Source organism: Labrus bergylta, chromosome 2, assembly GCF_963930695.1.
Source record: "Labrus bergylta chromosome 2, fLabBer1.1, whole genome shotgun sequence".
Lineage (NCBI taxonomy): Eukaryota > Metazoa > Chordata > Actinopteri > Labriformes > Labridae > Labrus > Labrus bergylta.
Genome location: NC_089196.1, coordinates 25,961,040 through 25,973,811, shown reverse-complemented (window position 1 = coordinate 25,973,811; position 12,772 = coordinate 25,961,040). Strand labels below are relative to the sequence as shown.

The window sequence follows — 12,772 nt, the reverse complement described above, 5'->3', positions numbered from 1 at the left end:
TTAAGAAAAAAGCACTGCCAAAGAAAGTTGTTGACAGGGAAGGTCGCAGCGCTAAAGACAAGATAAACTACAGAACAGGGTTCACATCCTTTCACTTTGGACCTTACACATATGATGGATTTTCATCTAAAATCTTGTCAAGTCCAAAATGAAAGCAGAAACTGAACACGTGCTCATAAACCAGTTTACTTGCCTAATCATTAGAACTGTAGTTCTCTTTCTAGAAAGTGAAAGACTTAAATTCTGCAGCATCATGGCTGTTCACAAAAACGCTTCATCATCCTATCTTCCCCAAAAATAGTGAACCAACAGCTACTTACAAAGCTTTTTGCTCTTATCCATTTCTTTTTTATCTACTAAACATATCGTCCGTATTTGATTTCTGACCAGGTTGAATATTATGTTCCTGTTCTTTGGCTCCCTGCACAAAGTGTCAGCTTTTTTCTGGTCCCTCATCACCGACAGGCTGACAACTGACAACAGACAAAGAAAATCACAAAGCATCACCAGCCACGTCATACAGGTGTTAGTCTATTCTATCGGCCTCCAGTTTAATGTCCGAGAGTGCAAACTGCTGCGACTACGACTCATGTGGTATCACTTTACTTTAAATTGCCCTATTGAGCATTTACAAGTGATGGACACTGAGGGAATCATTTATAACATACTATAAAGCTTAAATAAGTAGACATAAGAGCATTATAATAACAAGTGTTATTAAACTACAGTTATATATCATTCAACCATTACAATTTATACAGCTCTTATAAGGGCTCACAGAATAAGTTATAGTCCTATAAAGTAATAATAACTACTTAAAACTACATTATTGTGTTTTATGAACCACTTATTAAACCTTCATACACTCTGCATGAACGCTTAGAGAGCGTCTTTAATGGCAAAATCTACTCCTGATTCACAGACCACACATCTTATTATACACACAAAAATACACATACACACACGCACACACACACACACACACACACACGCACGGCATCATGCTTCTCTGTTTGTCCACATACCTGTAAAGGTGGTCTTGGTGATGGGGGGTTGGTTACACATGGGTGATCTCCTGTAACGGGGAAGAAACAAAAGAAAATACTAAGATATATCTTTCCAAACACAATCAGTGGTTTCCCTCAACACATTTTCTGACCAGCAGTGATTCACTCATGTGTACATGTGGAGGCCTGACAGAAGTTAACAGTGGTCAGTGTTGTTGTAGTACTCAGTGTGAACACCAGAGGGGGCACCGAGCCTGACTAAAGTGGACACAGTACAGTATGTAGGAGCAGCATGTTGAACATCATCTGAGTCACAGCGACTGTTTGAATGTTGTTTTCATGTTGGCATGTTGAACATTGAGCCTCCTTTTTTTTTTTCACGACAGATTTAATGAGAAAATGAGTAAAGCTTGGTAACGTACTTGTTGGACGCTCGGTCTTGCTGTAAATTAGTTAATGCACCAAAGTTGTTTCGTACTGTTCTCAAGCTGGCGAGAACCTGGAGGGAGCAAGTTTGAAAAGGATTAATCACACAGATTTAATCACATCTGAAGCCGATGTTTAAATAAACAGACAAAACATGATACATTTTTACAAGCGCTCACCTGTGCAAATGGCGTTACAATCATATCGTCACCATGACTGAAAGACACAAAGAGAACAGCTTTAAGGTTACAATACAGATGTACAGTCTGTAATAACATTGGACAGCGAAAGGAGCACGGGTCATCACATTCGATGAGTGTCAGTGTGTGTGATGCACTCAGTCACAGTGACATTCACTCATCACATCACAGACCAGCTGAGGCCCTGACACAGTGTCTAATACTTTCAGAACAGCTCTCTTTGGAAACATATTAAGAGCTGGGACAAAATATCAATACTGCATTATGTTCTGTCCCCGAATGTCCCTGATAATTTCAATACTCATCACTGCTGCATGACTCCTCACAGTGGTGCTATGACATGAATGAGGTGAACATGAAGGAACGTTAATTGGCCAAAGAAGAAGTCTGAGAAGAGGTAACACTGATACCAAATAACAGTTAATAAACACACTAATCCTGCATTTAACTGCATTAACATTCTTCAGTTAATCAGATATAGCCCGGTGTATCACTATATGATTGTCCGACAATAAATCAATTACCACAGAATCGCTGCATCCTGATATTATTGTTATCGTGGGCCACCTATTTTAGATCATTTTGTGCATTAGAAACCCTGCGATTTCCACCCCTAATACACATAGTAGTTTAGTGAATGCCATTTCTAGCGTTTTGAAAGATAACATCACAGCATGGACACTGCGAAACCCAGAAACGTTTTACACTTGTCCAAATGAAGTGACCCTCAAACAGTCACCTTTTCTCAATGTCCTTTCTGTCTTTCCTCCTGTTATCTGACAGCTTTTGATGTATAAAAAATAGGTCATCGTTATCTTTTAAATCACGTCTTAAAGTTATTTTTAGGGCTGTTGGATAGCCTAGCCGTTATGTTGCGCGCCCAGTGTAAGGAGGTTTGTCATCCCTCTACTCTCTCCACCTGTCATTTTTTGTCTCTCTTCAGCTGACCTATCCAAAAAAGCCAAAAAGACCCCAAAAAATTACTTTAAAAAATAATTGGATTTAAAGTGCATACTGACTTTAATTTATTCAAGGAACAGTCGGTTAAGTGGTTTTGTGACTTTGTTGTTCTTATTGCTGTGATTTTTAAGCTCACAATTAACACACATGGCTCCTGGAGAGGGTTGTTCTTAAGAGCCTTGCTCAATGGCACCTCCTCGTAACAGGAGAGGACAGCGCTACGCAATTAATTCCAGATGAAGGAGATCTTTCCACTCTGAATCCCGCTGACCTCTGAGGTTCGCTATGACGGGTCACAGGTGTGTCGACAGTCAACATTTGTTCCCCTGACAGGAGGATGTAAGGATAGCAGCTCTCAGCCTACAGCTATGTTTTGCGCGACCCAGTCACAGGAAGTGAAATGCCTGAGGTGTAAGTCAAAGAGAGGTGAGAGGCTCGTCATATGCTCCTATAGAAAGACACATACATGTGATTTAAGGGTAAGATGAAAGGGCATATACGTAGGCTGGTTGACATTGGTGGAAAGAATATTTGCTCAGTGGTTAGATGAGGGAAAATTAGTAACTTAACCTTTAAAGCTTTAGGCCGGCAAGAAAGGGCTACCCAAGCTCTCTATTAAGAACTAGAGGTTTACTTCCTGGACTTTTTTAACCATTGGTACTCTGAGCATTTATCTTTGGTTCAAAACCTAAGCTTGATTGTTAAACTATATAAACGTAAAATATATATATTTTAAAAGGATTAAAGAATACTTGTGATACTGGTTTTCTAGCTTGGTAACTGGATAGTGGGTGTGCGTCAAAAAAGGATTACTTGTACAATACTCCAAAGCAAAAAGCAGCAGTGCGGAGGAAGTCTAAGGTTACAGCAGGACATCATTTTTCATCCTTAAGTCTATTTGTTATTCTTCAGGCTGGATCGAAAATGCTATTTTCAGTCAATACATTTAGATCTCGCAGCGCACATTGCATGTAACTGGATAGCCACCAACGTGTGGGAAATAAGCACAATAAACATTTTACACTCGACCGAGAAGATAGCAGCTGGTTTGTGTGTGCCTCTGAAAGCTCCAAGTTAATGGGGCTAAGTGTTGAAAATGTTGAATGATTACACAATTGTAGAATGTAAACAGATCAAATGCAGCTGCAAAATCCAACCAATTGTCTTTATAAGCTAAACAGACACAATGGCCTATCTGGAAAGAATATTTCAGCGCCAAAGAACTGTGCGTGAGGTTACTTTGTGGCTCACCACCATATGTATGCAACTGGTTAAGACTAATAATAGATGTGACACCACACAATCAGCTGTTGGTCAAGCACACTTCCCATCAGAGTGGCAGTTATAAGATCTGGTCTGAGAAACATCCAGCCTCGACACCAAATTCAAAGAGGCAGAAAAATCAATTATCCAACACAAGAGGGAGTGTTTTGGGTCTTTTTTTTTCATGAACAGGTAGAAGAAGAAGACGAGATGGACTCACATGTCACTGGCAATGGAGGAGTTTCTGGACATAGACTTCGGCGAGAGGTCGTAGTCACTGTCCGAGCGGTAGAGGAATGACTCTCGCCGTTGGCTGTGGACAAAGTTGGCCTGCAGGATGAGGCCTGAGCCCGGGCTGGCCATCGGGTCCAGGGGGCTGCGACCTGACGATGTGCCATTGTCCACATCGAAACTGCATAGAGAAAGAGAAATTGGAGGAAGAAACAACAAGAAAAAAAGTCAGAATCTGAGCATGTACACGTGCTCATTTGTACTGCAAAGAAACCCATTTTGAAGTAAAAATAGACAGCACATGTGCATGAATTAAAACTATATTCACATGTTGCCTTTCACAGATTCTTCTTAATGCCACATGATGTGACTCAACTCTCCACATTTCCATAAATCACAGGCTTTTTGCAAACTTAAATATATGTTAGAGGTCGTGATGACTTCAGAGACTACGCACATGTTGACACATAAATGTTTTTTTTTTTCTCTCCATATGTTCCCCGGTGATAAGTGGAAAATTCAAAGCATAACATGACGTGCCCACACTTTACATGACGTGCGCAGTGAATGAACATGTGGGCCCTGTAACGGGCTCTTAACAAATGCAGGCTGACGTGCATTTTCTTAAGAGCTTAACAATTCCAATAATCAGTAAGTGCTTCATTATCCGTCTGATTACGGGACGATGGGCATTATGTGTTACACATTGCAACACTCAGCAATATGAAAGTAACCTACATTTGACCACAGGGAATACCTCTGCACCAACCGAGCCACTGATTCACAGTCAAACATCTTTTCACAACCAGAGATACCGTCTCCCTCTGGGATGTCATGATGAGCTCCTTAGTCTCCTTGGTGATCAATCACCATGGTGATGACTAACCCCTGTCACCGGGGATATCTGCTTCATCACTGAGGCTATCAACCTATATCCCATAATCCCGTCTGGTGGGGATGCTAAGGTCAGGAGGGATTCCCCAAGGTGCAACAGACACCTTGGGGATGACGGGGGAATGACGTCTCCTTCGTGATCATCCTCACTATTTAAAGAGGTAACATCATTCAATCAAGCGCAGCCACCTGATTTCTGTCCTTGTTACAGTTCACGTTTAACTAGGGATTTGTATTATCTATTTTTTTAAATGAAGTGGCTGTTTTAAGCTGTTTATAGATTGCACTTTGTGCTACAAGCATGAAAATGAAATATCTAATAACTAACTATATTACTAAGGGGAATTGATTTGGGGCAGCTTGTACATAAAATAAAACAAAGAACTACATACAGAAAACTAATAGATTAAACATAATAGTCAAAATATGAAGGTACTACTAGTAAATAAATGACACTGATTTATAAACAACTGGACACAAATCTGCCCTGATAAAAGAATAAAATGATTAAAAATTAAATGGAGCAATTTGTCAGTAAATATAAAACATTTCGATGGTCTTTAGTAATATCATCCATGACCATGGCTTCTTGCTCCTTGTAGCTTTTGTAACATTATGTTTGTATCTGATGTGGAAGGGAGGAGGATGACTAAAAAAAAAGTATTAACAGCAAAAGGATGCTAGGATGTTTTGACTTTTCTTACTCATTATTTTTTCTCGCCCTTTTGGGTCTCACCCCTGGGAAGTATTCCAGATTGCTATTTTCTTTTTAAACAAACACTAAAACTAATAACAACTAAATACGACTAAGCAAAAGCTAAACAAAAGTAACGCATTGTCTTTCAAGACAATTTTAAATAATTTAAAAATAAACATTAATGAAGAATTCAAAAGTATAATCCTGCCTTCAACTAACCATTAACTTATTCTTTGTCTTTACACAATGAAGAACAGTTAAGATTTATTTTATTTGGTTGCAAACAGTTTCCAAGGAACAACCTTGGAGGAAGTCATTTTTCTTCTCAAATCAGAAAAAAAAAAGTGTTTGTGTGTTTGTGAACATGGTTGGCACGCCAAAGAGACCCACTGGACATGCCAGGCATATTTCCCACTACAACTAAATGGCTCAAAGCTGTGCTATCTCTCTGTGATCTCTGTGAGGGGCAGCCGCTGAGTGAGTGTGAGGTTGGGTTGTGGAAAAGGATAGCCTTGATGTCTTCCTGGTGACTGAGGAAAGGGCAAACTTGTTGTCCTCATCCCCGTCTCCAGCTTGCCCTCTGGCAAACGCACAAGTATACTAAAGGGTATTCTGTCAGAAACTTCCTCTCTATAAACTTTTCGTCTTTGTTGTGTTTTCCTCGTCTCGGACATGACGCCCCCAACCCTTCCTCTTATACACTATGCTCACATCGCATCACTTTACAGTTAAAGCTGTAGTAGATAACATTATTTATTTAGAATTTTGGTTCAAATACCACATTTTGATCAGTACATGCTGCTAACAATATCCAATTTAAGTTCTCCTTTGAATAAATGTGTGTCTGATAAACATCTGTGAGCATCCACCCCTTTGTATTTATTTATTTATTTAAACTCATCATGTCTGAATCAAACAACCAATCAGGATGACTCATCGGGCTCGTAATGAGACTTTTGTCAACAGCTCTCTTTCTTGCTCTCTGTCCTCGGCTTGGTGGAGTTGAGAGAACAACAGCAGCGGAGCGACACGCATCTGTTTCTACTTTTAACATGTTTGGGATGTATACTAATGTTAGCGTTTCTGTCCTCTATGTCCGACATAACTAGCTGACAGGATCAAGTAGTATGCAGTGACAACGGTCTTTTTTTCCTTTCTCTGTTCCCTTCATTTAGTGATCCAGTAAGTGTTAACATTTTAAAGATTCTGATAAGTTTATAGAATGTGTAACCCGGAACAAGACAGTACGACATTAAATCAGCGACAGGCTTCCCTGCCTGAAAATGATGCCTTGTGAGAACGGACAATTCATCTTCAGTTTGTCTCCCTGTTTTAGAAGATGAATCATAAGCATTTATATAAACAAGTATAACCTACACATACACACACGTCAAGTGATTCATCTGTTGTCTCTACTGCAGGTGTGAAACCACAGTCACATATCAATGATGTAATCATTCAACAGTAGAATAGAATGGAATAGAATAAAAAATAATAGAATAGAATATAATGGAAAATAATATAATAGAACAAAGAATAAGTATCTATTGTATATTTTCCTTAGGCTCTCCAGATACACATAGCAACATAAACAACATTCAGGCAGTTGAGACACAGACAAAAAGAGCAGCTAAATTTACACATTAAAAAAAAAGGAAAAAACAGTTCAAGTCATGGTTTGGATCTCACCAGTCGTTTTGTAAAGTTCAGAGTTTTTCTCGTACTTGGGATAGATGACAGATCAACTCATTGTCCAGCTGTTCTGGGTGTTTAAGAGAAGTGTGTATGAGTGTGTGTATCATGTTTGAGTACAAGACAGAGTCAAAGATAACAGATAGAGTGAAAGTGCTGAAACATAACACCCAACATATGTTTTACCAACTGTTTCAATATCACACCTAATCTGACGTCACAGCTGACACAGATCTCAGTACACTCACTGTGTGTGTGCGTCTGAGTGTGTGTGTAAATAGTTTGACTCCCCAGACACGCCCTCTTGGATATTACGGAAAGGGTTTTTTTTTTTTTTTTTACAACTAGTCCACTCAGGTATTGCACCAGATTTTACATCACAGTGGGAAATCTGGCTTTTTTTCCCTTTGCTCTGACACAAGCCGTTTACGCAGAAAGAAACAGAACGCCCCTATGACTGTGTTGTGAGAAACAACAAAACATATGAGTATAACACACACAAGTGTTTTGTAGAGATGTGAGGTAATACCTGCAATACTTAAAAGGCAAATAGTATATACATTTATAGTTAATAAAACATTATGGAGCTAAAATGTTTGATTCTCAGCTTTAAACCTCAGCAAAACACTATAAGGTTATGCTATTTCATTATATTATTACATCTCAACCCTGGTGTACTAAAAAATGAAGTGGTGTCTGAGCCCTTTAATACCACAAGATATTGTCTTCAAGGTTCACCGCTTTTAGCCTTTTTTGTATTTTAGCTGCAGAGCTCACATTCCCACAGCCAACCGTGCCCTTATTTGAGTGTAAGCCAGATGGAGATAGTCGCCTCAGCTATGTAATAGTGTGACATCATAGCAGCCCAACACAGTGTAGCCAGCTATTAATTAAGTTAAACGTTCAAGAAGAACAGGGACACAGTAAACAAGGGACCCTTTAGTGGACTGGTACCATTGGCACCCCAACAGAAGAGTACCAAAAAAGTAGGACTGTACGGATCCCTTATTTTAGTACCATTCCCAACTTTTGACGGTGGAAACGCCAATTAATGGGCACTGTACCAAACTGAACCAGACGGCTTGGTGGAAATGGAGCTTAGATCTTATTGCCATGTTCGGTCAAATTTCTGCATATAATCTTGTAACATTAAGAGTCCAAAACACATCCGCTTTTAAGATCTCGGATCCTGACTTATTTTGGCATAAAAACATTACCTCAGTAAACTGAGGTTATATAATGAACTCAGCATTTCATTATATGGTAAGATGGATGTCTCCGCCTATTTTCCCTCATTGGGTGATTGAAAAAGTCTGACCTGCCTACGGCTCTTTCAGACATGAAGTCTATAAAAGGAAAAAAAATATCTCAAATATTCTGTGGAACAAATTATTCAATCTTTTATGGATTTAGCAAACATAATCTCTTTATGGTTGTTAGCTTATCTTTATTATAATTAAAGTCAAATATTTGTCTGATATCTAGCAACAGTTTACTGGAAAATGTAAATGAGCCAGATCAAACAAGAGTATTACAGTACCTTGAATGACAGTAAAAGTTATGAAACTTCAATAGCTTGAGAACATAAAAAGACAGCCTGTAGGGACAGAGTTTCTCACCAGAGTAAAGTTTCATGCTTGAGTTCAGAAAAAAACAAGGGACTGTTTGTTGATAGAGAATCTTTCAGCTGCACTGTAACAAAGCATCAGTAGAATATAAGAACTATAAAGTGGCTTAAGTTCACTGAGAAGGATGAGTGCTGCGGCTTTCTGCTGATAATGATGTGTAAATTAGATGGGAACACTCTACCGCTCTTTTAACCTCTAATGAGTCCTTGACTACCATCACTTCTGTCTTTCTTTCTCTTCCTTTCAGACTCTCTCACGCGAACACGGAACAGACACACACACAATTTTTTTTTTTTGCATAGAACCCACTCTCACACACACAAAATTGCATAGATCAATGACTCATTCATTTTTTTAGCCTTGTGACACTTAGGCAATTATAAACACCACAGGAGATGGCACGACAGTGCTGTGAGGAGATGCACTAGTGACAGAGATCAGGACAAAAGTGTCTTTCATAAAAAAACAGCTGAGGTGAGGATTGTGAGAGCTTAACAACCATTATTTCCAATCTGTAATTTCCATTAAAGGATTATTAAAGGATCTATCAAATATTATTTCAACTGGAGGGAAGGGAAACACCAACAATACAGGAAGTGATTTTTACAAGACCCTGGTGTTTTTCCTCTCTTTTAAAAGTTTGAACGAGTGCAAGCAGTAACAAAATATTTTAGAGTTTATCTCAAAAGTGCTTAAACTTGTGGTAAAAATAGATCACAAATGTAGACACAGATGTGTTTGGAAGGTTGAGGTGTCTTAATAACAGCAGAGCTGAGTGTTGAAGCAGAAAGAGGAAAGATGACACTCGATTTATTTTAGAAGGCAGTGAGGGCAGAAAGGGGTGCAGGTAGAGAAGGAAGGACAAGGAGACATGCCAGAGCTGAGTGTGTGTTTGTGTGTGTGTGTGTGTGGAGGTTGTGTGCATCTAAGTGTCTCTATTTATGAGGATTAAGAGGAGTGTGTTCTCCTGCTTGCTGCGGGAGTGTCAGCATGTGATCCTCAACTTGCGTGAGGTAACCTTGAACATGTTCTGAGTGCAAAACAGCAACCCATGAGGAAATAATATAGACAAAAGGTGACACAGAATAGGTTAGACAAACTGCACATGATTGCAATACTGTTTTGGTTTGCTATCCTTGCAGAGCCACAACACCTCTGCTTTAAATGTGTTCCTGGTCACTTTTAACTTGTTTTTTTAGGTAACCTGACTGGGGATGTTACAAGTGAGTTTATTTCCCTGTCAAAAATAATCTTTATTCAGTCAAGTCGACTAGTCTAAATGTATGAAAACACTCTAAAAACAGTAAAAAAAACCCCATAGATTTAACACGGATCAACATTATCCAAAACAATATCACATAAAGTCTATATAAGGCTGTTTGAAAGAGATCAACACATTCTTCCAAAATAAAATTGAGGGCTATTTTAAATGACAGCGAAATGTGTAATACCTCGTGATATGCATTACTCTGCAAGTAAACAATGTTAAGTTGGTTTGCTGGGTGTGGCTAACGTTAGCAGTGTTAGCACCATCTAATGATGTTGCAAGATAATGTGCACATGCCTGAGCTGATGGTGATTTGTGCATTGCTCCAGTTAAGTGGTTATGATTCCATGAGATGCCATCCCTCCACTATGCTTATTTACATACAGACAATAGCAGGTGCATTAACCTGAGCTATAGTTATGGCTGGTGGCTGCGTTCGAGTTAACAGTTAACAGGCATTGTGGGCCTGCATTAATACAATTATTAGTTCACTAGAATAGTTCTTTGCTGACTAGTGAGGTTGCAACATGTTATCATTGAGTCGACTATTTTTGCACATCACATTTTGTGTTCTCTTTTTGTTCATTCACTTCACTTCAGGAACAGTTATTATGTATTATTAGCAGAGCAATAGAAAACGGTGTCATCTGCATGACGATGTGTATTTAAGTTTGTTTATGACTATGTAATCTTGTTAAAGTGTGAACATGAAAGGACCCAGTACAGAGCCTTGGGGAACCCACTCTGACACACAGAACAACCCTTTCCTCTCTCATTACTGTCTATGAAAAATAAGAGTGGTTTATCTGATATGTTGTCTGATCAGATTTGAATGAAAACAGTTGAAGCTTATTATGCTTAGATTTCAATCCCTGATGCATTAACAAGAATAAAACAATTCACTGAATAAAGGTGTTTTGTTTATTTTGTACTCATTCTAAGACACTAGAAAGAACCGCTTGGGAGTAGTACTTAAATTTAAGGTACTACATCTATCAAAATATGTCTCATTTTCTCTGGAACTAGAGATACGCTCCAAAAATACATTGCTTTTCTGTTATCCAGTGTTAAAGCGGTAATGTACTATTTAAGCTCAAACAATATCACAAAAAACGAATAAAAACACATTTGCTTTTAAAGAAAACTGTATACACTATACAACTACAATGGGGTCAGTATATCAAGCTTATCAATATCCCTGCCAAAAATTGGCTTCATGAGGCTACACGTTAGCACAGTTCTAGTCATCTTTATGGAAATTCAGAGGAGGCCTTCAAAAGCTCACCATCAGAGTACAAGAGAATGTGATAACAGTTCTGTGAAGAGGCCAGCACCCACAGGGCGGTCAGGTCGAGCAGATAACAACCGTATTAATCACAGATAACCAAGACACATTTTTTCTATCTGGCAACAAACTCAGAACCACGTCTTCGTAACACAGTCACCCATGAGAGGAAAGCAATCATACAAACAGGTCCAAAATAAAATGAACACTCATTATTCATATCATGAATATAAAAATTCAATAAAAATGTATATTCAAAGTTAAAGAGCTGCCTCTGATTAATAAACAGGATTCTGCTCTTTATAAACAGCAGAATTAAGAAAGGGTAGGCTCTTGTTTGCATAAAAGTTCAAATCTCTCACAATGTTTGCACTGTCTCCTGCTCTCATCCTTTCTGGTTTTTCTTTCCATGTCAAAATAAGCAAAGAGAATCTTCCCTTAAGTCGTGACAGTGCTTTAGTGTCTGCCGTCACTGCGCCTTTTCAGAAAACTCGGTCATGTAAGACATAGAAAGAGGTCTCCATGGCAATGTAGCGTCATTTCAGGTCAGACAGCTCAAAGAAGAACAGCGTCTATATACATAGGGGTCCACTTAACTATGAACCTATTTTCAGTACTATTCATCATCTAAGGTCTGGATTATTAAAGGTCAAATGTTAGATAACTCGCACGTAGTTAGACCGTACGAGAGGCCAGATAACCTTCAACATTTACAGCCTGTCAGAGATGTCCAATGGTGCACTGACTAAGGCCAGATATAAACACTTGTGTTTGAAATCACATGTCACTCATTCCTACTATATATACACGTCAGAACATCAAAACAGTGCTGTTTTTTTAAGAGGGAAAGAAGTGCTACTAAACAAACAGACTAAACAAGACTTAAAACACTCATTTTCTTTTACAAATCCTCATTCTACAGTACACCTCTCCCAAACTCAACCTAACATGCTGATGGATACTCAAAAGTAGATGCACACATGCATGCGTTTACAAGTCTGGGTGGGGTGGAGTCTGTTTGAGTTTGGTCATGCAAGCGGACACCCGGACCACGTCAATGTCTTAAATACGCACGCTCATAAATCTATAAGCACACGAGCACTCATGTAGGCACGTAAAGACTAAACAATGTCAGAAACTACAAGCAAAGAAACACAAACAGAGAAACTTAACCTGTGTTTAACTTGCAAATTAAAAGACTTAAGGAGATAACACTCACCTG

General features: G+C 38.8%; 1 protein-coding gene across 6 annotated transcripts in view; it reads right to left on the bottom strand.

The window, feature by feature from the left end:
* Positions 1-12,772, bottom strand: part of pde4d (phosphodiesterase 4D, cAMP-specific) — a 205,623-nt gene that overhangs the window by 23,020 nt on the left and 169,831 nt on the right. For all 6 annotated transcript variants that reach the window (XM_065950136.1, XM_065950134.1, XM_020648334.3 and 3 more), the window contains 4 exons: positions 4,077-4,268; positions 1,613-1,649; positions 1,430-1,506; positions 1,026-1,075 (listed from right to left, as the gene is read on the bottom strand). In XM_065950136.1, coding sequence (XP_065806208.1) covers positions 1,026-1,075; positions 1,430-1,506; positions 1,613-1,649; positions 4,077-4,268 — 356 coding nt within the window. The remainder of the gene's footprint in view (positions 1-1,025; positions 1,076-1,429; positions 1,507-1,612; positions 1,650-4,076; positions 4,269-12,772) is intronic.